The 27458-nt window shown below is 34.9% G+C and overlaps 1 protein-coding gene across 50 annotated transcripts in view; it reads right to left on the reverse strand.

Annotated features, from left to right (window-relative positions):
- The window catches only part of ADGRL3 (adhesion G protein-coupled receptor L3), an 801265-nt gene that overhangs the window by 299875 nt on the left and 473932 nt on the right, over window positions 1-27458 (reverse strand). For all 50 annotated transcript variants that reach the window (XM_070262457.1, XM_070262459.1, XM_070262461.1 and 47 more), the window contains one exon: window positions 4017-4817. In XM_070262457.1, coding sequence (XP_070118558.1) covers window positions 4017-4817 — 801 coding nt within the window. The remainder of the gene's footprint in view (window positions 1-4016; window positions 4818-27458) is intronic.

The raw sequence follows: 27458 nt of genomic DNA on the forward strand, positions 1-27458 counted from the left end.
TATCGACAAGATTATTTCAATGTGAATCAGTCTCAAGAGTTACTGAACAAAAGCGTTTTATAAACTGGAAGTTTTCTTGTGTTTGTATGTTCTTTAACCTGCAAAATATAACTATATTATTAAAAAGTTGTTTCTACAAAATTTACAAATATAAATTGTTATATGAATAGCAATATCAAATAAGCTCTGATTCAATTTCCCACTAACTTTTTGCTGGAAAACTACAAAAGATGCTGGCAAACTTGCATTTAATGTAATGCAGAGTAAGTGATGACAGTCTAATGTTCTGAAAATGTTTTTAGAGAAAAACGAGAACAAGTTTTAAACTTTTCCCTGAAGAATAGGCCCATTAAAGAACTTTCAAAGGAGAAACCTGACTTATAGTCAACGATGAATATTTGAAATAAGTTTTAAAAAAATCAAAATCAAATTAATTTCTTTATACATATATTGTTGAAAACAACACACTTAACAAATTGTACCATTGCCCAGGACATTGTCCTTCTTTTCCAAACATAATGCCATGTAACTGAGCCAACCTGAAAAAATACAGGATAACTAGCAGTTTGAGACCAGGTGTTGGGAAAAGTCAGGAAATGGAATGAAATGACTTTTGAAACTACTTTTTAGGATATATCTGAGAAGCAAAGTTTTTCTTCATATTCTTCCTTAAAGTTTACGATTTCAGAATTTAAAATCCATTCCTATTAAAAAAAAATACATCTGATTTTATGGTTCAAGAATAGATACAATTTTTCAGAGCACAAATCTACAGTAATTATGCAATTGTGAGAACTACAAATTAGATTTGCATCTAGAGAGCCTGGCACATGGAGATACTGAGATCACTTCCATCAAATGAATGAATCTAGACACGCAGCCTCAGTAAGCATACTTTCCACTACTTGCGTCACCCAGGGGAGGGTGAATCTGAAGTCAGGCTGCTGTTGAATAGCTGTGCGATTTTTGAATAAGTTATAGGAGCTCTAGTGCCTTAGGTCTCTCATTTAGAATATGTGGACATTATGGTTCTAATAGGGTTAGTGAGTGGCTATTAGGTTAAGCTTGCTATGTCTATTACATATATCATCTCATTAAAATCTAACAATAATCTTCTGAGGTAGGTATTGTTTTTTCCATTTTACAGCTGAGGAAATGAAGACCAAGAGACTGAGCAACCTGCCCACAGTCAAACAGGCACTGGAGGCAGAATTCAAACCCAGCACTTCAGCCTCCCAAGCCCATGTTCAGGAGCCCTACGCCACTTACATGTACGCTTCACCAGAGGACTTTTATATACCGAAGAGAAACATATTTGCCTCAACTTCCAGCACCCAGATCCTTTATCGTACAGAATGGTATAAAATTCAGTAGAAGTAAAATATAGCTACTCCTTTACATATAAACTTCAAAAGAGTAAAATTTCATTGAGTAGAACTCAGTTAAAATCAGAGCAAAAAAATACTCAGCCTGCTTCGAACTGATAGCAACAGCAAATATACTTTAGCTCTACACTCAAAATTAGTCTTTTGACCCCAACATATTTACAATAAGTTACTTTCCGTACATAGACACATAAGAAGATGCATAATAGGAATTCACTAGAGGCAATTTCTTTGAAAAATGTCAACATAATTTACTAAAGAAAAACACCCAGCTGAAAATGTGTGGAATGAGATGAACAGCCTCTATTAATGCTAATTGAAATCCTCACATCCACACATATCATGCATAAAATGTACTTCTACACTTATTCTTTCCACCTCTAAACTGCAGTAAGTCCATGCCAAAGTACGAACTTTTTAATTTGCGTGTTCATGCATGAAAATTGATACTTTTTCTTGTGATGCTACTTACAAATTTAATACAGGTGAAATCTCACTCTTTGCCAAGCAGAGAAGGTCTGCCGTGTCATTTAAAAAGAGTGAAAACCAAATCTCCTGGCTTAGGAATTTGTTTTCAGAATCTGAACTTTATCAGTTATCAGTGTTTGCCACTTTTAAGAAATATGAACACTAGTACATGTGGGCAAGATGGCCCATATTTTAACTCTCATAAATAAACAAAATTAAATGAGTAGTATAATTTTCCTTTTGTCCACAATTACAATGATTTATCATACATAAGGTTACACACACATATAAGTTTATTAATGTATGTTAGAAATATTTTTTTGGCAAGTCTCTAAATACATGGGACTATGGTATCATCTTACTCTTTAAGGATAATTTATAATAGTTAAGCTAATAATTTGCTTTAGTCTATCAAATCAAAACCTAGAATTCTAATTAATTTTAACCTATTATTCTAAATAAAAATAATGCATGATATTTCCAATAAATAAAATTTGAAATACATTATTGCCCATTATGCACTGTTTAATCCCAAAAGATGATGATGAGCCATTATTTATTATTTCTTTGCAGGCAATTAGAAATTACTTCCTGTTCCAATTAACAGTCAAAAAAGGCTAAGAACCACCGTTCAACAGAGTTTTCAGTGACATATAAATTGTGGTTAAGGAACATCACAGCTATGAAAGAATTGTCTTCCCAGAATACCCCAGATAATTGATTCTTGCTTAGGTTCTCAACTGAAGGGTATATTGGATTGGAACACCTTACCTGTAGAGAGGCGAGCCAGAGACTGCACTTGACCTGGGGGATTTTTTGAGGACTAAGTAAGGAGAAGTGGCTTTTGTTGCTGCTGCATATTTAGGCTTCTCCTTCCATGAGAGGCAATTCAACATAATATCAGCATTGCTGGCCATGGAAAGAATTGCTGTCACTCTGACCAAGACCTCTCAGAGATGAGAGAAAATGTCACCTCATTTGACATTCTATCAGTATAGGAAGTGGAAAGTCATTCATTCTTCAATCAACAATGAGTTGTTGAGACTTTATTTTATATATGCCATATATTACACTTATGTCTGAGAAGGCAGAAATAATGGTCAGATAAAAATATAATGAAAAATATATATATATATAATAAGAGAGTGGGTATGGCAAGGTCATTGGCCATATGGAACTTAGAATCTAGTTGTATAGAAGACATGTATATAATGAACTAAGTTAGGAAGTAGAATGGCATGCTAGTAAAAGCATAGTAAAAATAATGCAGAAAATAAGAAATATTAACATGTAAACACTGAATGAAAAAAATAACTTAATCTTTGAATTCCTATATCACTATCAAAATTCAGACACCTTTGTCTTAGTTTTCCCTTATACTTTATCACGGAGAACAGTATTATTGCTTGCTAAAATAATTTAACTTTTAACTAAGATAATTCTGCTCAGTTGTACAAATAAAAATTTTTTAAAATAAGGCAATTTATGATTGTCTTTAAACAACATTAAAAGGAAACAGTATGTCCTAGAGGGGAAAAAGTCCCTTTTAAAGAATGGGAATTAAAGATCATCTCAACTTTACTCAAAGCTGTGTTTTGTATAGTTTTTTTTAATAAAATTGAGATCTATTTTTTCTTTATGTTATCAACATTTTTCTGTATATATCAATGAGGTACACTCAGAAATATAACTCAGACTCAAACTAACAATATTCTCAATAGGGGTGGTCACAAATGATGCTCTCTGCTAGGTGAATATACTGTTGTAGGGCTCTCGAAGTATTATATCACGCCAACTGTCTGACGTTTTCCAACCCTTTGACTTCAGAGGGCATGCCACAATTAATTAGACAGGATGGCGGACTATTTTAGCAAAGGCTTTGTATACTTCACAACGAATGGGCCAGCTGATAATAAACATGCCATTCAAAGAAGAGATAAAGATTGGAAACTAGCTGCACAAAGGAGAGTCAGTTTCTTCTACTTTTTAACAACTGAAAGTATTACGAGCAACATTTTTTTAGATGAAAAGACAATGAACAATTTTCAGGTACACAGGCAAGAAGGAAGGCCACAAAGAAAGTCTAACCAAAACATACAATAAACTTATTGAGAACAAACTGCAAATATTTCCCCCTGGAGTACCCTTAAAAGTCAAACTTACCTGATCTACTATCCAGAGGTCCAAAATCCAAAGAATATTTCACGACGTGATAGTTATTCCACACGTAAAGAAGGTTGTCCCTGGGGTTGTAATCCACAGCTGCTATGTACTGGTATGAATTGGGGAAGGGTACATCCACCAAACTATCCTTACTTTGGTCAGTGTTGTAAATGTAGTCAATCTTATTCCCTGTGGCCTCATTGTCATCATCCTCATATACAGACTTGACCACATACAGAATCCCACAAATCATAAATGCGTTGGAAGCTGACCTTTTATCATATGCAGTATCCCAAGTCCCTTCAATCCGTAGGGTGTAAGGGTTCAATTGACTAATGACAATTTTACCATTGTTTTGTTCTGTTGCATAGATTACCCATAGCCCATTCTCATCCACTGCCAGGTCTATGTCAGATTTGCCTCCCCATCGGTAAGGGGAGGTATCATGGTAATTGGCATTTGCTATGATAGCCTCTCCACTCTTTATCCTAGTCCGCAAATCAAACTTTACTATGTTCCTGGTGCGCTCTTTGTTGAAGAACAAAGCTCCATCATACACTACAAATCCTGTGCCATCCACCCTGTGAGGGAGCTTGTAGGTTGTAGTTGGCCTTCCAGCAATGAAGTCATCCTTGGATGAGTATTCGGTCAGGGTATCAGTTCTGTAGGGGGTCCAGGGCATATAATAAATCTTGTCAGAAGCCTGCAGAGGGTCTTTGCACCATGCCCCAGATTGGTGGTCGGACTCAAACAAATGTTCACTCTGGTATACTCCTTTTAGTAGTCCAGGACAAAGAAAAACTGTTGGAAGGGAAAAAGAGTTAAAATAATATATATACACATTAATTTTAATATTTTGTAATATATTCTTATTTTTCACCAAATGGAATGCAACTCTAACAAGAGATACCCACCACCACTTAATTATTTTGCTGCATTCTTCTGAGAACACAAAGTATAGTCTTCCACATTGATTTTGATTTTGGCTCAAAATCATTTTGATTTCATTTGCTGAAAAAATTTGGCCTTTTTATGAGTAGCTGTGCTTTCCTTTGGATTTTACCTTTTAATGATGTGTGACAATATTTTTGAATATATGTATACAGATGTGACATATGTCTATGTATATGATAGACATAATAGCAAATAAAAATGTTTATACACGATGTTTTTACGTATCTTATTTAGGAATTTTTAAAAACATTACTTTCACTCTACGATATTAGCTATTCAATAGTTATCATTAAGAAACAAATGGAAATCCAATAGTACTTAAAAAATAATAATAAAGGAAAAGAAAATCCCTGTAAAACAGGCCATTGAATCTTCTAGCCAAAAAGCCTTTAAAGCTGCTATAGCACACACAGAGCATGCAACCCACACAATTAAAAATGAGTGATGGATGGATACTGGAAGGAAAAAGAGAAAGGAAGAAAAAGAAAGGAAAGAAGGAATAAGGAAAGAAGAAAAGGTGAAAGGTTCCAGAGAAGAACCCAAGATCTAGATTTTAATCAGTTAAAAATGTCCTGTTAAATACAGTAGTATTGGAACTTAAAAACATGTACCTTTTACTGTTACATGAGAAGAGCATTAAAAAACAAGATTACTTGCTATAATATTTTGCTGCTCATACTTCAGAATGAAATGGGCAGGAATTATCTGATTCAGTTGATTTTTAGCATGATTCAGTAGCACGTTGTGTGAGTGGTGGTTAAGGAGGCTTGGCTGATTCATTTGTAATGAAGGGGCTATAAAGCAATGTTTCCCAAAGTGTGGTCCTTGAAGCATCTAAATCAAGTGGTATACCGAGGTGTTACACAGAAAGAAAAAAGGATCCTTAGATCCTTATATGTGTTTAAGAAAGATCATATTAATAGAATTGTGACAAAGATTCTAATAGCTTAGGTACATTAGTGAATCTTCAAGTCAGAAGTGGGAGGGTGAGCAAATTTCACAAACTAATTTGATCATGCAACCCTTTCTACAGAGTCTTTTTCGAGTGTAGTGTTCTGCTGAACCTGCTATGGGAAACACTGCTCTAATATTTTTGCAAAGCAAACATACTGAAAAATAATCATGCAGTCCACTGTTATGTTTGAAATGATTAGAAGTGTACTGGAGAAATTAGGAGATCACAAGGAATTTGGATGTTGACCCATATTTTAATGATTAAAACAGTATTCTCTTGATATTAGTCATTAGCTCTTTAACAGCAACTATAAGCCTAGATCCAATGGAAAACAATCTAAGATGAAACTCAGCTAGGATTTAGAGGTTATTAAAAAGGAAAGTACATTATTAAAATGCCCAAAGTTTTACTTTTGGAGAAATGAAAAGTTTGGGGGGAAGTTGACTGTCAAAATCTTCCATAGCAAGGATAGAGGGCCATCATCAATTTATACTCAATAACAAAATTGATGATTAGAAGAATTTCTCAGGGGGCCGGCCTGGTTGCACAGTGGTTAAGTGCACACATTCCGCTTCTCGGCGGCCCAGGGTTCGTTGGTTCGGATCCCGGGTGCTGACATGGCACCGCTTGGCAAAAGCCATGCTGTGGTAGGCATCCCACATATAAAGTAGAGGAAGATGGACACGGATGTTAGCTCAGGGCCAGTCTTCCTCAGCAAAAAGAGGAGGATTGGCAGTAGTTAGCTCAGGGCTAACCTTCCTCAAAAAAAGGAAAATTTCTCAGGATTCTGATATGATAACTATAGTCATAAAGGATGGGTAGGCATTGCTGTCAATATTGTATATAAACTTTATGTTAGTGAATAATCAGCCCTTGGTTACTTAAGTAATTTATTTTAAGGTATTTCAGAAAACCATCTCCACCTTCACCCCCATTAGTTGAAAATTAAAGGAACAGGGGAAACCACACCAGAGCTATGGAAAATTATCTAGTATAGAAATAAAAAATCTAAAGCAATCACTCTCCATCACCATCTACAGGATTCCTGATTACTTAAAAATAAAGAGTAATAAAATACATGGTTGAAAATTTACACTATTAAACTGTTTTAGGACCAAAGGATCAAACCAGCACTGGTCAGTACAACAGATTAAAGTGAAGTTGAGCAGCAGAAGTAGTAAATAAATTTTCATAAAATAGATAAGAATTAATAACAAAATTATTTTAACTAAATGTTAAGCTGTTAAATAACTTAGCCTATAAATAGTATATAATTTATGAAAGGTATTTAATTACCTTTTTGTTCCACTTCTATTGGAGAGAGAGAAGTAAAGAGAGAAAGGAGAAAAGAGAATAGATTAATGGTACGGTATTGGCCAAGCACTTTTTATTCACCTCTTGCAAACTGAAAGTAAATAATTTATTTCACTCATACTTGCTTTATTGAAAATTATGCTTTTTTACAAACCCATTCTTCCAGTAAAATTATTTTTTAAAAGCAATCATATTATAAGCTTAAAAATACAGTACAAACTTGGAAAAAGTAAGGCAAAAGTTAATCAAGCTAAGATTGAATAAACATACCATTCCAAACTACAGACATAGGAAATACAATATTCATAATAAGAACACCAATATTTCCATTTGAAAGGCAGGTAGGTAATCAGAAAGCTTTCCAATAATTTGGCTAGTTTCATTTATAAAGTATTCTGCTTTATACCACTATTTAATGTAATATTCTTGCTTTTTACCCATCTCAAGTATTCATCTCTTCAGAAGAAACTACTCTGCAACTCATTTCCCAAGGCCTAAGGTTTTCCATATCTTGTCAGTCTTATGAGAAATGTACCTCATGAGGCTACACATTAACAGAGACTGCTCTCTCCCTGAATAAATGGATTTGCAATCCTTATTGAAGAAACTTCTCTTCCTCCTACTCATCAATATTTTATATTATTGTGGAAAAATACTTTCAGAAAAATCTGTATTAGAAGGCTGATACAAATAATGAGCCACCTGTTCTGGCCTTTCCTGAAATTCTTAACTGAGTCTTTCAACATACTCTTGTGAGAATAAACTGAGATCCTCAAACATGTTACGGCTATGGATCTCTCAGATTAGAATCCATTATTATTTTTAAGGTACTGATAAATACAAGTCAGGGAAAATTCTGGGAAATTCTAACATATTCACAAAACTCATCAAGCAGCATCTTCTTTATCTTATAAACAATTGTCTCATCAGAGACAATTTGCCCAGATCACAACAAGAAAAAAAAGGCACCAATCAAAAAAATAAAAGGGAGAGGAAGAGTCAGGGAAGAATGTGTTCATAACGTAAACTTAACACAGACTGCAAGTGATGTAAATGTAAGATAATTTCAGTGGAAGGGGTAAACTGACATATTAGGCACAATAAATAAATTTAAAACTCTCGGCAAGTTTCAAAACAAGGGGGAAATGTTGTGTTGGGTAATTACATTTCAGTGAGATTTCTGGGCTTTGACCTAAGCTCATGTCTTCAATTACTGTCAAAATCATATTCATTTCTCTCCTTTGACTTCTTTGAAACCTGAATATCAGGATGTGTTAGAAGACAAAATTGGTATATATCAAAAGTTATGCTTAGGAAGCTGCAAATGGGATTATCTTTTTTAGATTCCTTATCTCACTAGTTTACAAATCTTACTTTTAACACTTGTTTCCAGGGCTCTTTTAAAAACTATTATACTGTTCTAATTTATCATTATCTTCAATCTTTATCAAGTACCTGCAGAGTTCCCTGGACTGTATGCCTCATTCTAGGTCAGTTAAAAGCTATACCTAAGAGATGCACTTCATGCCATGACTAGAGTACTAACAACCCTTTGTTCAGACTGACACCTAGAAGAAGCAATTAACTAAACACCTTAAAAAATCATTTAATCAATAGTCACAAAAGTTTGGACTTGAGGCCCATTACAGTGAAGGTAGAGGTTGAGAGTAGGAAGTCATACTAAAGTTGACATTTTTCAATGATTAGCCTACAAAGAAATTTCTAGAACTAATTTTATTCCTTGAAATAGCTCTAACCATATCTCCTTTTGAAAATTATATATGAGGTATTATATTTTACAACATCAAATGTACACTCAGACAACTTTAGTCTTATTTCCCATAAAACTCCTAGGTAGTCTTATACTTATGGGCAAATAACCTAACTTCTTGATGACTTGTATTTCTCTCTTTAAAAAATACTTAATGAGGAAGATGGAATATGTGATAAAAAGCATTGATAAGGTATTTATTACATTCTGTAAGCACTGTCTTATAACTTAATGGACATTTTTATTTTTTAAAGGACTTTTACCTCTATTTTCTCAATTGTCATTAGGTAAAAATTTTGCTTTTAATTCTCTAGTCCTGGTCTCATTTCAGAGAAATTAGCCTCAGCTGTAGCACAAGTAAAGCTTGCCTCCGTTACTTGCTGGTTACTCAAAATTAAGATTTATTAGGCAGTTCTACTTTGGAGAAAATTATTATGGTCTTGGCTATGTCATGACTGGCTGTAGCTCATTTATCATTTATTTGCTATTTTCAAGACTGAAATAAAATAATTCCATAATTCAAGTTGAAATAAGCACACACAAATCATATTCCCATAACAAAAACTGGCAAGGCAAACGTAATTTGTCATTGAAAAGCTCAGTAACATTTAGGATTAGCCAGTCATTGTCCATCATGTAATTCTGATTCTAGATGCTTCCCTCCTCTGAAACAAACAAACTGCATAGGTACAAGAAACATGCTTATTACTGTATCCTTCACATCCTCACAGTGCCTGGCACATAATAATTACTCAGTAAACCTGCTACTGAATTAATACATAATCCAAATAAAGGTGATTAATTCTGCTTCTTGATATTTTAAGCATGCAGTAAAAAGAAAAAAGTGGTGAAATAGAATCTGCATTTACTGTATAGAATCATATGTGCAATGCATTATCTGCATCATGTCTTTAAATATTTCAATAGATGGAGAGGAAAATTAAATCTATGAGCAATTTGTATCTCCAACTCATTAAATGTAAAAATGTAGGGAAAAAAGGAAAAGAAGAAATAGTATGTGGATAGTCTTGAGGGTTATATTGGCAAGAAAAATTTGTTGCTATAAAACAGCCTCAGATGATCTAAAAACACAGGCCAAAAATACTCCCTCTCTTCTCTCTGTAATGAGATCATAAATAAATGAATTGTACGATGACAACTGTGCTAAGACTTCTTCAGGACCTCCTGTCTTTTAGTCTGGTCCAATATCCTGTATTCTGACATTAGAGCTGTCATTGTTCATTTCCAAACCTCTTTGGAACTAGTTTCTCTCCTTTTCTCTCCTCACTTTTAATCCCCAAACTATTTTTATTCTCCATTCAGCTTCTGTAAATATGTTTATATATTTCCTTAAAGTGATTTCATTGTTGTCCTTTGTCAAACTTAATGACATAGGCTATATCCTGTGGTTAGAGTAAATGACAAATTCAAACTAAGGGTAATTTTATTCTGTATAAAAGGAATAAACAGGAAAAAAAGACTAGTAAATTTTCCTTTCCTTTGCCAACAGTTCATAAAATAGATATAATATATAGTCATGCTATTGTTTAGAAAAATAAGATGTCATTAGTTCTATACATATCTGCACCATATGCAATACTTTTGAATTGCATTCTTTAATTAGAAAAGGTATGGATGAGAGAGCATATGCACACATTGCCAAGTTTTTTCAAATTGCATAGCAAATTACAATGAAGACATACAAATTACAATGAGAAATAAGTTGTTGCATGCCCAAAATTGTTAATGCCCAAGCTAAGAACTACGAAATTGTACTTAATGTAGCTTAAATTTTCTTTTCTTTTAAACTATCAGACATGCAACACATTTTCTATCTACAATTTAAATGTTCTAAATGAGTAGAATGTATAATACACTGAGCCCTCTATATTTCCATAATATATAAATAAAAAGACATTTATGAGAAACATAAGATGGTTATAAGATATTAAATAATATATAAATAAATATTTGTTCATCAAAATATAGTAGTATTTTAGACAATTATTTTCTTGGTTACATTTGGCTTAGACTACTAAAATACATTTTGGTACCCTTATCACAGACCAGCCGGGCAGTAAGGAAGATGGCAGAAAGGCAAACTAAGCAAATAAGAAAAAAATCAGTCTTGGATGCAAATTTGCTGGTGCATCATCCACAAAGTCATCTATAAGTGGATAATCAAAAGTTCAAAATAATACTTTATACTTGTATAGCACTTTATAATGTAACAAAATGTTTTCGCATGAATCACTTAATTCTTCAAACAGCACTATGACGTGGTATTTATTATTCCCATATCAGAGATGAGTCAATTGAAACTCAAAAGGTAAAGGGATTTGACCAAGATTAACACTGGCAGGTGGCAGAATCCTGTCATTTGTCTAATATCAAACACTGGTCTCACTACATGTAAACTCAGTGAAACAGTGTTTGTTGTGTTCACACTCTCCATTTCATTTCTGTCACTACCTCTACATGGAAGTGCACGTTAGAGGACATAAATAACGCAAATGGAATCTCCCCAAGGGCAGGCACCATGTCTGTTATAAGAACTAATATTCACTAAGCATGTACCATGTGCCACAAGTTGCACTACAGTTTTGCATACAATTCGAATTTATTCATCTCACAGCAATCTTAAGAGGTAGATATTGTCATTATCTTAACTCTTCAAATGGGGAAACAGGTACAAAGACCCATGGCTCTTTGGTTAATAAGTGGTAGAGCTGGAATTCAAATTCAAGTTTTGACCTTATTCCTTATTGTATCTCCAATGCCCAGCATAAAGAAAGAGCTCAATTAATATTTCTTACGCCTCTACCCAATGATGAATTGCACTGTGGTATTTTCAAAAAAATGACTGAATGTCATACTTCTCAGTGCTATCAAGCCTCAGACTAGTGATGCAAAGCATCTCTCCAGAATAGAAAATATAATAGGAAAAAAAAAACGGATTTCTCATTTCTTGGCCAAGGAAACAAGATATTTCTTATCACCAGAAACAAACCTGTGCTGAATACCTCATGTCCTGTTAATTCTTATTATTGTGAAACAGAGAAAATTCTCTCTTCTTTCATTTCACATCCACCAAGAAAATACAGAAGCACTTCAGTAGACAGAAATAAAAAGATCTGTGAAGTTCATTATTTTTTTGATATATTGCATATCAAAAATTCTGACAGACATCTGTCTCTTTCAGTAAATAAAGGGCTAATGCTCTATTTAATGAAAGACATGGATAATCTCTGCAGCTGAGCTTCTAAATTACCTTTTTCAAATAATACTCGTGCATCAGTGAATAAAAGTGTCGCTCAAGCACCTTGTATTACAATAGCTTTATGTAATGTGTTTCCAAAATTATCACCTCCTGACGAATTTCATGCTGGAGTACGGAGCTCGAAAATGTCAATAATTCATAAAATGCTTTCACTAGCCACATTCCAATTTAAACACTTAAATACAATATCCATAGATGCTGCAGAAACTGAGACTCCCTCTTGTTTTGTATTAGCTTTCCATCCCATTGATGGGTCTGCAGAATCTTTCAAACTGTTAATTTAGCCTTTTTAAAAGAAAATGTGCTATTAGCAGACTCTTTTGAGAATCTGTTGTTAATAGCTTCTAGTAAAAATAATAATTCTTCAAAGTTATCATTAGTAACACAAAGTCAACATTCCATTTAGTTCATCAAGGAGGTACCCTTGTCATAATGATTTGTCACCACTATGTAACAACCACATGGCATTTAGAGTTGCTAAACAACAAAAAAAGGCAGAGTCTCCTCAGAGTCTGTAAGTGTATATATGCTTATATGAGATTCACTGAACTCATTTGTTATGTGCAGGACCCTTAGAGCTATAAATACAGAGATAAGCAATGATAATTATAATATCTAACAGTTACTGAACATGTACTATGTGAGTAGCTATCTTGTGGATCATTTTATTTAATCCTCTCAGAAACTCTGTGAATTAGTGGTACTATTATGAATTTGTCACGGAGGAGGAACTGATCTCTGCCTTAGGGAAGCTTACAGTCTAATAATTGGTGATTTCTAATACACTTATTTACCAACAATAAGCTATTTTAAGATGCTTCCAAAGGAACCTGTATAAAATGATTAAAAACAGACAAGAATAGAAGTGAATGGCAGAGAGAGAAGGAATTAAGAGAAGCTTAAGTTAGAAACACAAGGCACAAGCGTTTGACTAAAATCAAACTTCTTGTGGAAAATGTCATCTATTTGTTTCTCAAAATGAATCTAGATCTAATCCCAGATTTATCAAATACTTTATAATTAATATTCCCAGAGTTTGGGGCATAAAGGTTTTTTAGATATTTAGTTCCACCTGATATTTTACAAATAAGAAAAATGATGCCAGAGAATTAAGAGATTAGCCCCAAATCATGGTTTACTTTTTAATTCTTAATAGTATTAAAAAGTTATTAAGTAACGCAATATTTTTTGATATACTTAACAATTTTATGTATTGTGAGGGCAGGAGTGGCTATCCTAAGTTTATTGACGAGAAAAACAGAAGCTGAAAGAAGTCGTTACCTTATTCTGACAAACATCGCTCTTTCAGTCTTTGCCAGAGCTCTTAAGATCTTGCGAATTAATCTTGGAATTGAAAGTTATCTTCATCCCTTGGTGCCAGAGAATCGGACAAAAAACCCACAGATTTAGGATTTAGGAAGGAAAAATCCCAACATTCTGAGGAATAGCTTAGGAATCGGAAGAGCTACTAAATACTTGCACATTTTGTAGAAGTCTTCCAGATAACCCCTAACAACCTGGGACTGGATTCACTATCCAGGGAGCAGAAAATATTTTGTATTTGTAATAACATAGTAATAACAAGATTAATAATACCAATATGATTTCTAGTACTGAAAACAAAATCAAACAAAATTAATTTCAGAATTCATTAGTAAAAAATACATGCCAAATACGTCCTTAAAATGTCAACTGAATACCTTGAAAGGTAGATTTAAGATCCCTACTCATTCAGTTTTTTGGGGGTTTGGTAAAATTGAGATGCTGATACCAATTCATCTAGAAAAAAATTCCAGGTCTTCAGTTTCATTACTGCCATTTGCCAAAATGTGTTTCTTATATATTTTTCTAATTTTATGTCTTACTAATCCTATGTTAACCACATTCTTCACAATGGTTTATCCCTTTTTACTTCATATACTCCACACCTATATATATTTCTCAACTTTTGCTCATTCTATTGCCCCTGTTAAGAATGCCTCACACATCTTATCTCCCAGTTAAGCCAAACTCTATCTTTAGGTTTTCATGAATATTACTTTATTTACCAGCCCCACATCAAATAACTGTATAATTTCAACACAGTTTGAGGCAGAGAGGGGTTTTCAATATGTTCTAGTCCAGGGACTGGTAAACTTTCTCTGCAAAGGGACAGATAATAAATAACTTAGGTTTTGTCAGCCACGTACAGTCCAAGTCACACAATCCTTGTCTTCTTTTCTTTTTTACAACCTTTAAAAAATGTAAAAGACATTCTAAGCTCACGGCCAGTACAGAAGCAACCAGCTAGATGTTTATCCTGTTGCTATCATTTGACACTATCTATTCTAGTTCATTTCACTTATGTTGTCTCATTTACTACCCTCTTAGTACTTGGTACTTTTACCTTCTCACTATCCTTCTTCTGGAAGCACTTGGAGGTTCTTTTTTTTTTTTTTTTTTTAAGATTGGCACCTGAGCTAACAACTGCTGCCAATCTTTTTTTTTTCCTGCTTTTTCTCCCCAAATCCCCCAAGTATATAGTTGTATATATTTTAGTTGTGGGTCCTTCTAGTTGTAGTACATGGGACGCTGCCTTAACGTGGCCTGATGAGTGGTGCCATGTGGTCCCAGGATCCGAACCGGCAAAACCCTGGGCCACCGCAGCAGAGCGCTCGAACTTAACCACTCGGCCACAGGGCCTGCCCCTTGGAGGTTCTTAAAGGCAGAAAACCCTGTATCACTCACCCAGGCATTATCAGGCTCTATCTCAATGTTCTGTTATAACTGTTGGTCAATAAATGTTGGCACTGACATGTTTTTAAAATCTCGAACAAATGTCTCCAAATATGAATTCTGTATGGTTTGTGCAATGATATGAACAAAGGAGAAGGGGGTGAATCTTACAAATGACAAAGTACGTCTTTTACTTCTAAGTAGGCACATGAAATCCTCCTTAGGTAGTACTTCTTATCTCTCTGTAATGGAGCCCATTATATCTCTCTCTATCTTCTTATATAATTGTATATTGCAAAATAGTTATTCTAGAGTAAATCTCTAAGAAAGATTTTGTAATCTCTGTGGAATTTCTCCTTAATGATACTGAGACGTAAGTTATTTTTGGTCCCATTCATTTAGCATTTACACTATGACAGTCTATTTGCTGAATACTTTATTTATATAATTTTATTTAATCCTCATACAACAACCCTGTTGAGATTATTGCTACCAGTTACAGATAAGGGGACTGAGTCATATAACTAGCAATTGGTCAGTATGCAATTGGTTAATATGACCTAGACAGAGGTCATATAACTAGCAATCAGTACAGCTGGTATTTGAGCTTCAGAGCCGACACTCTTAACCTCTATGCTAAGCTCCCTGACAAAAAAGAAGGTGATGATGATGAAACTAATGAGGATAACTAATATCAACGAAGTGCTTACTACTTACTAGATGGTCTATAGTTTTAAACAGTTTACATGTACTATCCACTTAATAATCACAGTACCACTATAAAGTAGATAGCACAGTTATTTCAATATTACAAAGAAGGAAACCATGGTATGGATAGGTTAAATAAATAGTAAGTGGCAGTCCCAGGACCCAGTGCCAGGGCTGTCACCAGAACCCAAGTGCTAAACCAATATCTTTCAAATGCAAGCTACTTTTGTTGAATAATTCCATTGACTGAGGGAGGAAATAGAGTTCTCAGTTACCCCTATTACTTTTCTAAATGCCAGCAGTGCTTTATCCACTAAGTTATATTTATCAAGTAGAGAAAATGATCTGATGGCCTGCTCTCAATGAAAATATCTGATTGTGATTTCAACAAACAAAATTTTTTTTAAGTTAGTATTAATAACTAGTAATAACTTATGTTGAAAAAAGCATTACACTGATTTTTGTTAAAGAGTCTCTTCTCAGAGCCATCTGTTTAAGATCTCTTTTCAGACAAGAGGCTTTCTTTGGACACTTTTTAGGGCAGTGTCACATTCCAGACTCACAAGGCACATGCCACCTGTAAAGTGAGGAGACTGCATTTGACTTAAATCAATAATGTCTGACGGAGGTGAAAGAAATGCAGGGACAGCAAGAATTAAATACACCAAAAAAAGAAGCTGGCATACATAAAACTATTTGCTGCTTTTTTCCCTACTTGAAGGAAAAACACGTTTTATTAATTATGCATCTTAGAGTAAACTGTAGAAGTAGCAGTTTTCTCATGGGAGTCTCCTGTTTCTCCTTTAATTCTTCTATGTCCATCATAGTGTGTATCTGATAATTCAGTAGCAAGATGCCATTGGCCTAGCCAAACATAGTTAATTGGATGGTGAATAGTTTCTACTTATTTCCCACTCATAGTTGAAAGCATTCATAATGGAGTTTAGTTCTGCAGTGTTATAATATCTGACACAAGAAGTGCATGCTCCTAAGAATGGGACCATATTCTTCCCTATCTCTTTTCCTTATGAATTTATCTTCTTCCTCTGAGAGACAGCAACAGAAGGAATAGATACTCCTTAAAAGATGGTTGTAAACTAGTTACGTCAGATTTGAGAAAGGAAATAATAAGCAGACAGCCCTTCAAATGTATATAATGTGGTACAATATCCAAAGCTGAGATACTAAATTTAAAATTAAATTAAAACAAATGACATAAAGCCTGCTTTCTCTCTCACTCTTTATAATACTCAGCCAACATCTGCTCAGTAATTCACTAAATGCACTTTTTGTTTCAGTGAAATGTGTCAAATTAGAGGAAAAGCAAGTTTTAGAGAATGAAACAAGCGATCACATTATTTTTTGCTCTATTGGACCACTGGTAACATATTTCACAGTCTATTTAAACTAACTAGCCCCCAACTGTTTGTCTGTTTGTTTTTCCTTAAAAGCTATCCGTAGAAGGGTCATAAAAATGAATTTGCTGGTTAGAGCACTGAGGAAGGAAATATCAACATTATAACATTATTCGGTGTATTTTTTCATATTATCTTTTTCTCCCTTAATCCACCCAGTACACAGCTGTATATTTTAGATGCGGGTCCTACTAGTTGTGGCATGCGGGACGCCACCTCAACATGGCCTGATGAGTGGTGCCATGTCCACACCCAGGATCTGAACCCTGGGCCACCAAAGCGGAGCGTGAGAACTTAACCACTCGGCCATGGGGCCGGCCCCTATTTTTTCACTTTTTAATGAAATAAAATAAACTTTCTTGTAGACCAAAAAGAAAAAAAAAAAACAATTGATATTTAGTAAACTGACAGTAGATAGTATTTATTAAATTTTTAATTTCATGTTTACAGGTGCAACAGTAAGTACTATATAAATATTATTATTACATCTACCACAAAAGGTGATTTTTGAAAAAATACAACATTAAAGAAACAATAAAGTTCAAATAGAAACTATATTTTTTCAGGAACCCTCATATTACGACACACTCTGTAATATACTAGAAAGTTAGACATATATGTTCAAGGACTCTCTCCATTTTATTCACTGCTGTGTCCCAGCACCTAGAACAGTGCCTGGACTACAGAAGCTACTCAGCAAACATTTTAAATTTGTTAAATCCGTATAAAGGAACTCTGTCTTAGATGCTCTTGAATAACTGGTATAACTTTACTCATATTACCAAAGGCAAAATAAAAGGAAGAAAATTAAAAATAAAATGTGCATATGGATTGCTATGCTGAAGTAAATATCTTCTGAGTATGACCTTCAGTTAATAAACCCATTTGACATTTGAGGTTAATATTATGGAATGAAATGAAATCAGAAGACCTCTGAGAAGAAGGACTCCGTGTGGTTAACCGGGACCTAAAAACAAAATGGAGTCAAGTGGCCAGGACAGGACCGGGATGCAGTCACCTATTCTGTTCTCGGAAAAACCACAGAATTCATTCCCAAGCTTTGACTCTGCCCAAGTTCCTACTTTTACAAAAGTCCCTAACAGCCACCTGGACCTAACCAATAAAACTGTGACCTTCACCAACCAATCAGGACTAAGCATGTTTGCATCCCTCATTTGCATAAGCAGACCAGTGGGGGAACCTGGGCCTGAACCTTTTTTCTATAAGATAGTCCCCTGCCTTTGTTCTCCCGAGAGTTTGCTGCTGAAGGCTGACTCCCCTGTTCGCAGACTGGATGAGCAAGAAAGCTTTCCTAAGTAAATTCCTGTATTCCAGAAACTTTTGCTGACAATATATAATTACCAAAAAACCCTCCAAAATCTACTCTGTTCCATTATGCTCCATTTTAAAATAATGAACACTGAAAACAAAATAACTTGCATTTTGGGGTATTTTCAAACACAAATGGATAAGTGCAGAATATTGAAACAACAAGTATTTATAGCAACGATAGCCAACAGCTATTTAATGTTTACTATGTGGAAACCCTTATTATTAACTCATTTAATTATCAAAACTACTATCTAAAGTAAGCATATAATCGCCATTTCACAGATGAAGAAAGTGTGAGGCAGAGAAATCAAGTTACTTGCTTAAGGTCACAACTCTAGTAAGAAACAGAACTAAGAGTGGGAAAAAAGACAATCTGGCTCCAAGGTTGATGCTCATCAGATGGTCTACATAGTCTCCCAAGAAGATTACTGATCAGTTTATACTGACTAATTTTCCTCACGCAGAAAATGAAGTAACACAACAGCTTGATGGCCTGTTTCAAATGTCGATAAATTTGACAAATAGATTCAAATGTATGATGTTTTGAATGAAACCTCAAGTTGTGAATTTTAGCTGATTTGCCACTTTTATAAAAACTATGTGGTCTATAGAATCTGGTATCAACTTCCAAATAAATGACATATCCATTTGGAAATAGAGTGAGGAGGTAAGTTTTAGATGTCTTAGATTTCTCAGGTTGGTATTTTCTAATGACTATGACATCTTAACTCACAAATCTTCTCTGACCATTAGTTCACTTATTATGCATGTAGCATGGTTCATCAGACCACAGTGAGCTTCCGTGCTCTCCTGTGCCCACCAATTTTAGAGAAGAGGAGAGATCTGTGATGAAAAATTATAGCTCCTTAGCAATGACAGTAAAAATCAAATGCTTACACTACGAAAGGAGGAACAGAGCATAAAATTCTGGTGTGCAGCAGTGCTATGAGAATGGGTTTTCCTTCTCTTTGAAATCAAGTATAGTTTCTTCTCCCCTGTAAAACTGATGTCTTAAAATCACGTCTAAGTTAAGTTTACGCATTTGGAGGAATCGCAGTCTTTTATGAATCTACCCCCTCAGCTTAGTAAACTATATATCGTCTATTTGAATTCAGGGCCATTAAATTCTTGCAGAGTGTTTACTGCACTATGCATATTATGGGTCCTGTCACTGAACAGTGCCCTCTTCCTGTTTTATAGCTAATGTAGCATTTCTCCATGGCATCAGTAGATTAAAACATTTACCACTAGAAAAAGTATGTGAAAATGGAGCAAGCTCATTTTGCTACAAGCTAACTCAATAAATCTGTCTAGTTTACTGATGTTCACTTTCATTTAAAATCAGCACATATTTATCTTGCAAACTTCAAGAAGGCAGAGAAAGAGGTTATTTTTCTTTTTTTGCCCCAACAGCAATGCTACTTTGTTAATGTTAACAAACGGCAGTTTAATAGGATATATATATTTCTGATACGTGCTTGGGATTATTTAGAAAAGGGCTAATGAGGGGTATATTAAGACTTTAAAAGATTCTATCTATTGTTTCTAGAGCCATACAAGTCTTTTGATACCGAGAGAGGAAAGATATCTTAGTTAATTGGTTGAATTTTATGTTAGTTTGATGCATTTCTTAAATTTACCACCAGAAAAAATGGGTCATTAACAAACGTAGGTTTTTTCCATTTGGAGAAATAGAATAAAATAAAAGCAAATTTATTCCTATATTCTAAATGGATAATTGAGGGATAAACGAAATGTTGGTAATAGTCAGTACTTCTCTTGACAGTATTGCAGAGGAAAAGATTTTTTACCTTGATGACAGACAAATTCTACCTTTTTTCAGTCCCTTACTCCCACACAAGATGGTAGTGGCTATGGCTTATTATAATTGATCCCCTACAGCCATCTGACCAATTGAATAGGTGCTCAGAGATAACACAACCTGCTCTCTCCCACTCCTATGTGACAATCACTTTATCCTTGGTTATGACAATACAATGGAAGAAAAATATTGATGTTTATTAAACCAGATCATGCCCACAGCTGTCAAAAAGCTATACTACATCTTCTACACACCTACCGTGAGTACAAAATATTTCTCGGTAGATATATGCCAGAATTTTTATAATGACACATTTGATTTTACTTCTGACAAGCTGTATGTGAATGAATATCTTGCTTTCATTTTTATATACTATTTTCTTGAACATAAACTTCCCTTTTTACAAAAGAAAAAGCAAGTTGGTTATAGGGTCACTCTCTCCTAAACCATTTCTATTGGATTGAAACACAATGATTCTCTTATATCTGTGCCCTTGAACATACGATGTATCACCTAATACTGACTTCCACAATTTCCAATACATTCATCTAAGATTAGGTGAAATCCCACCTCTTCTATAAAGTTTTCAGCCAATTCTAACGTGAACCACAGCTTTCAGGAAGGCCTGCTTTTGAAAGATAAGCCTTAAGAAGAAAGTTTTGCCGAAACTGATCACCTTGGGAGATGTGGAGTAAGATATCACTCCAATCAGTATGTTAACAAGAAATTCATCAATCAGGAGGATGCCCAAAAGGAGATGGTTCTCTACAATATCGGCCAACTGTTTCAAACGTGTAAATCTTAGTTCAGCAACAAGATTACAGCTGTTCTCCAAGAAGGCAGATCATATATTAAATGTTAAAAGAGATGGTAAGGTGATTAACATTTTGTCAAATCAGATCTACAAAATGCTATGTAATATTTTCATAATAACAATAAATAATTAAATAATTTTTGGTAAATACTTATTGGTTGATGATGCCCACAAATGTTCTGAGTTACTCAAACATAATAAATCCAAATGTTCCTATGTGGTATAGTGTCCTAATTTAGGATCACCAGACAGTAGAGCCTGAGACAAGGACTTTGACACAGGTAGTTTATTGGGAGATGATCTCAGGAAACAAGTGGGAAGGAACAGGGAGGGAGAGACAGAAAAGGAAGAGAAGCCATAATATATGTTGTAATTGAAGTTGCCGCTGTTGGTAAGGAGGACCAAATTCTGCCCAGATTTCTGAGATATATAGAGTTGGAGTGGGGCCGGCTCCATGGCCGAGCAGTTAAGTTCGCGCATTCCGCTGCAGTGGCCCAGGGTTCGGATCCTGGGCGCGGACATGGCACTGCTCATCAGGCCACCTTGAAGTGGCATCCCACATCCCACAACTAGAAGGACCTGGAACTAAGATATATACAACTATGTACGGGGAGTTTGGGAAGATAAAGCAGAAAAAAAAAAAAAAATTGGGGTAATGTTTCAGGCCCTTCCTCCCCAGTGGCTGAAGACAATTTCGCCAGCATGAACTCCCCTGCATACTAGCAGATGGCTATGTGTCAGCCAAGCAAGTTACTGGCCTTGGGAAAAGCCGTTTAGCAGAATGTGAAATGCATTTAGGGTGAGAACTGGGTAAATGAGGGAGGCCTGAGTTCCCACAAAACAATTCACTTTAGGGTTGGGTAAAATCAGAGTTGAGCCAAGGGGATACTATATACATATATACCAGAGGCATCTGCTAAGTTGTGTGTGTGTGTGCATGTGTGTGTGTGAGCTCACATAAACAAAACAGCACCTAGACCATAATCTTTAACTTCTATTTTCTCATAATACTGGGTTTTACATTTATTTAGCAGTCACTTCAATTTTGGATACTGCAAAGGATATTGATGATCTCATAGTTTTTTACATGGCAATTTTTCTTCACTCTTTCTCCACTAAAAAACCATTTTTTTCTTTTACTACTGTAATATTCCTAGCTGATTTTTGTAACATCATTTCCAGCTACATGAAGCTGAGAGTGAAAAGTTCAGAAAAGAACTATAGTCAGAGGTCTAAAATTTACACATTCCACAGACCTCCTGCTGGAGGCACAGAAAGGGGAAAAGCAGAACTTCTTGTGGCTGATTCTGTCTATTGTCATGTCAATCTTGGGAATGGAGACCGAGAAAGATAAATCACTTAGATCACGCATCCTGAGTTCACAAGCAGCTGAGACCCAGCTAGTGAGAGGGGCTTTGACAGGGGGAATATTTCTTTTTCCCTACTTTATTTTATGATATGATAACATTCATTTAAATTTAGCCCTTGGACAGCCCTTCCTATTTTGATAAGACAAAAACGTGTTTAGGTAGACCTCTATTGTAGGAAACCATTAAAATACTTCCTACATAAAAATTACTTCTCATTTTCTGGGGTCTTATTTCTTGGCCTTTTAAAATACAGCATAGTTACAATACAGTATAGTTAAAAGGAGTCTAGAATTCTTGAATAAGGAGTATGAAAGAGATGGGGAAGGCATGAAATTTCAACTCATATCTTTTCATTTACTAACTTTTATAGAGAAAAGTAAGCCCTTGAAACTTTTAAGATACTGAGAGGACATAATTTAAACCTCGAATTAGCTCAAGGTCAATTAGTCTGACCAGTGAATTAGCAAGCAACCTGAAATATTTATAAGTAATTGAAAGGCAACAAAATGTATGCTTTGGTGAACACTGGTACACAATAAGTACTTGCTGATTGATCGATTTAATGAACATAATGATGAGTTAATAAGAACTAATTTCTAGATGGAGGAAGAACATACAGGAAAAAAAAAATGAGTACACTCAGTGCTCTTCATACAAGCATAATTGGCTCCAAAATGTTTTCTCATTGGAGGAAATGAGCACAAACGACCATTAACTACTGGGATAATTGATATAAAACAGCAGTATGTTTATTAATATAAAAGTAGGTTCAGAATCCAGCTAGTGATATAGTAATATGCATTCATATTTACATACTTAAATAATGAGAAAGTCTTATCATTACATGTATATATAATTACTTTTTAATGAGCAGGGTACTTGACAGTAGCTGAAAATCAGTCCTCATCATTTTCCACATATATGGATGTTGTGCAACTCAGACACCTAGGTTTAACTGACAATCTTGAAAGCATATGATAGTCATCTTTGTCAAAAAAGGGCAACTTGAATTTTAAAACAATACATTTCAACGCAGAAACACAGAACATAAGTGTATACAGAGAGCACTAATTCAAGAGACAAAAGGAAGAAAATCACAGTGAAGAATAAGGGATCATTTGGCTCCATGCAGATGGCAGCCATCTCTTGAATTTAAATAGGTGACAAGCATGCTCACATAGTGGTATGAGCTGTGTAACTGTATGGACCATGCAGGGGATCAGAATATGCCACCCTAAAATGTGGCCCCTTGGCATATCGAATATTTCAAGCTGAGGAACGTGAGAAATAGCAGGTGCAGGAAGAACTCCCTGACCTTCCCCTTATCCCCTGAAGCAGGTATTTAGACCTTCCTGTGAGAGGTGCCCTCTCAATACCTGGAAGAAAGAAGCACCCTTATCTCTGAAGATGGAAGGATGCTGACAGGAATCCAAAAGAACAGGCTTGACTACATTACCCCCAGTTTACTACCCTTAATGCATACCCTATTGTCCTATCATACTTTCCACAGCATTCTTCTCTTCATCAAACCAAGTATAAAAACACTCAGGTTTAACCATTTTATTGGGTCTTCCTTATGAAAGATCCTGTGTCACAAAGAACTTATATTAACTTTGTATGCTTTTCTCTTGTTAATTTGTCTTTTGTCAATCCAAAATACAGGGCCCCTGCTAGAGAACCTAGGAGGCTAGAAGTTCAAGATTGGATCAATGCCCATTCCCCAAGACCGACCCATTGGATTTTCTTTTCTGTAAATATCACCGATTGTTTCTGAACAATAAAGTCATTAATAAACTTTCCTTTACAAATACAGAAATAAAGAATTTCACAAACGTTTTGACTCCAAAGCCAGGGACAAACCTACCACCCAGCCACTGACTTCAGAACTGCATTTAATGCCACAGTTTAGATATTTGGATAAGATGAAGAGCCTACCACATTTTTAAACATCCATAAGAGTAGCTTCCATTAACCAATTTCAGTTTAAGAAATAATAAGCATGTTTTCTTTGTTAAATATTTCAAAGTTTTAGCCATAGCAAAACTAACTTGGCTACAGTAAAAACATATACTTCTTTGAATAATTATCTAAGAGATAGCAAGCCCATACCCTGATAAAGGTCACTAGGATTCACGAGTCACTCCAGGAAGTGAGATGAATTTGCCTACTTAAATTCTATACTACCATTTATAGTCTATGCCCAAGTATTAACTCCCCTGAAGACACTAGACATTTGATTGTAATCATTAATGAAGTTTATATTAACCATTACTAGCAGAATTCAGATTTATGCGCTTAAAATACTTTATTCAACAAACATTTCATTTGATGATCTTTTTGATTGGGCAGGTATTGTAGTAGTTGAGAGAACAGGTTTTTGAGTCACATAGTTTCAAATGGGTTCAAATCCTAAGTCTACCACTGCATAGCTATGTAACATTGGCTGAGTGGCATAATGTTTCTATGCTTCAGTTTCCTTGCTGTTAAAAGAATTATAATAAAAGTTTCTACCTCTCTGGCTTATTGTGAAGCTTATACAGGGCCTGGCACAGAGTAAATGCTTGGTAACTCCTAGATATTATTATTTTTCTTATTATTATTACTATCCTATAAACATGGTTTCCTTACTTTCGTGGTTTTTATAATTTTGCTGAGGATATGACTTCTGCTCAATGAATAATTAAAAATTAACTACATGGACCAATTAGGCAACACTAAAATATGAAACAAAGTAGCATATTAAATATAAATTGGGCTAAAATAATAGGCTAAATTTAAGAAGCAGATATAATACACAAAAAATGGTCAGAAGGGTGTAATAGCAAGATCAATACAACTAATTATGAAATGTTCTATGGGGAAGGTGGGACTTAACCTGAAAGTTTAAGAATTATCAGGAATGGAATAGGTGATCTTTTCACTTTGATCAGCTTTCATTTATAACTGAAAAAATAATTAGAAAACACATGAATTTTTAATGAGTTCCTATTCCTACTTAAAAAAATACATCTAAGAAATTCTGAATTTTCAACTTGGAAATTTTGTATTAAAAAAAATAAGACTTCAATAGTTTGAACAACCAGTAACTAAGTAAAAAAATGTACCTTTAAAACATGTTTTACCCCTTCTTTAAAAATATTAAGAATAATCAAAGCTTTCTTACTAGTAATACAGAAAAAAAAATACCAGCAACTGCAATTAAAGAAAGGCATTTGAAAGGTAAGATTTATGACTTTGATACATTACTCTACTTAGAATGAGACAATTTATTATGGCTCTAAATCCCCCTACATCCCAAATGACACTTATTGTTGGCACAGCGGCCACTTTCTCCCAGTGCCAGTGCAAATTCACATGATATTTTTCATGAATAAACATAGAAATGTCAGCAGTACTACACAAAAGGGAGATGGCAAGTTTGGAAAAAAGCCAATAACTCTGTGCGAAATGAGCCACGAAACCTGAATTTCAGAAGGGAACGTCTGGAATTTGGCTAAGTTGAATGTAACATTCTGAAGAAAACTTAGTTAAATTACACATTACAGACACAAAAGGAGGGAAAGAGTAAAAATAAGACAGGGTGACCCACACTGAGTTTGAAATAAATTAATACAAGCAGTGACATGGTGAGTTAAGCCCTCCACAATGCTTGTTATGGGCTCCTGTCGGGCTTACAGTAGGTATGTGAGCACATATGGGCCCAACATCAGGGGGCCTCAGATCAGTGGATGATTTCACATGCTACAGGACACATGCTGCGATACATATGAAGAACGACAAGCACACAAAACTCTAGGGTTTTCATTTCCATAATTCTTGTTCATTTGCTTAAAAATAAATCTCACTACATTTAAACATGCTGAAAAGTATTTTTAAGATCTGATTAGACAACTAAAAATGTTCACATGCTTGAACAAAGCTAAATGAACACAACCTGAAGAAAACCAAGGTCAAGCAAACACCTTTAAAATCAGTTGAAAAGACAGTAATGGCCTAGCAGTTAAAGTTCAGTGTGCTCCATTTTGGTGGCCCGGGGTTTGGTTCCTGGGTGCAGAACCACACCACTCGTCTGTCAGTTGCCATGCTGTGGCAGTGGCGCACATAGAAGGACTAGAAGGACTTACAACTAGAATATACAACTACACACTAGTGCTTTGGGGAGCAGGAAAAAGAACAAAAACTAAAAGAGAGGAAGATTGGCAACAGATGTTAGCTCAGGGTGAATCTGTCCCAGAAAAAAAAAAAAAAAAGAATTACAAAAAAGATAGTAATCCTAACACACTAAAAAGAAATCAATAAATTGCTATTTCTTTAAATTAAAACTCACGTTCTGTATTTTACCTTTCTGTGAGAGTATGAGTACTCACAAAATGGCACTTCCTATGGTTCCTATGGAAATGTTTATTCATTGGTAAGTGGAGAGACTCTGATACATTTTTCAATCAATCTTGGATTTGCTGTGATATCAAATAACAAAGCCTGGGTAAACTTGACCTTCTTTTGCAATTATAATTTTTATGTTCCCATTAAAATCCCTCAGCCAGGGATAGTGTTGTCCCATGAAGCATTGTTAATTAGATTCCAAAGACTGTTACACATTAGAGAGCACAGGTGCTACCCCAAAGAAAGAGCATCCTGCTCAGCACTTTTGAAGCAAGTGATTCTGAGTCCACAATGACAAATGACCACTTCCTAGGGTGCAGATACTATTCCTCATCTTTTCTCTATCTTGGCCTCCAAACAAATCTTTTATGTAATAAGAAAAATGGTTAAAATAAACATCAAAGGAAACAATAGGAGAAATATATCATAAAGGGGCGTCATATGTCTGGTGGAGGAAGGGGAGGTAGCTTCCGTGGTGGTAGGGTTTAGTCTTTTTTTAGCACCCATTTTCACTGTCATCTGCCTTTCTGAGTCACTGCCCAGCAAGACCGTCCTAATTTGCTCTCCCTAACAATAGAAATAACCGTCTTGATGTCTATCTTTTTTATA

This window comes from Equus caballus, chromosome 3 (assembly GCF_041296265.1).
Source record: "Equus caballus isolate H_3958 breed thoroughbred chromosome 3, TB-T2T, whole genome shotgun sequence".
Classification (NCBI taxonomy): Eukaryota; Metazoa; Chordata; class Mammalia; order Perissodactyla; family Equidae; genus Equus; species Equus caballus.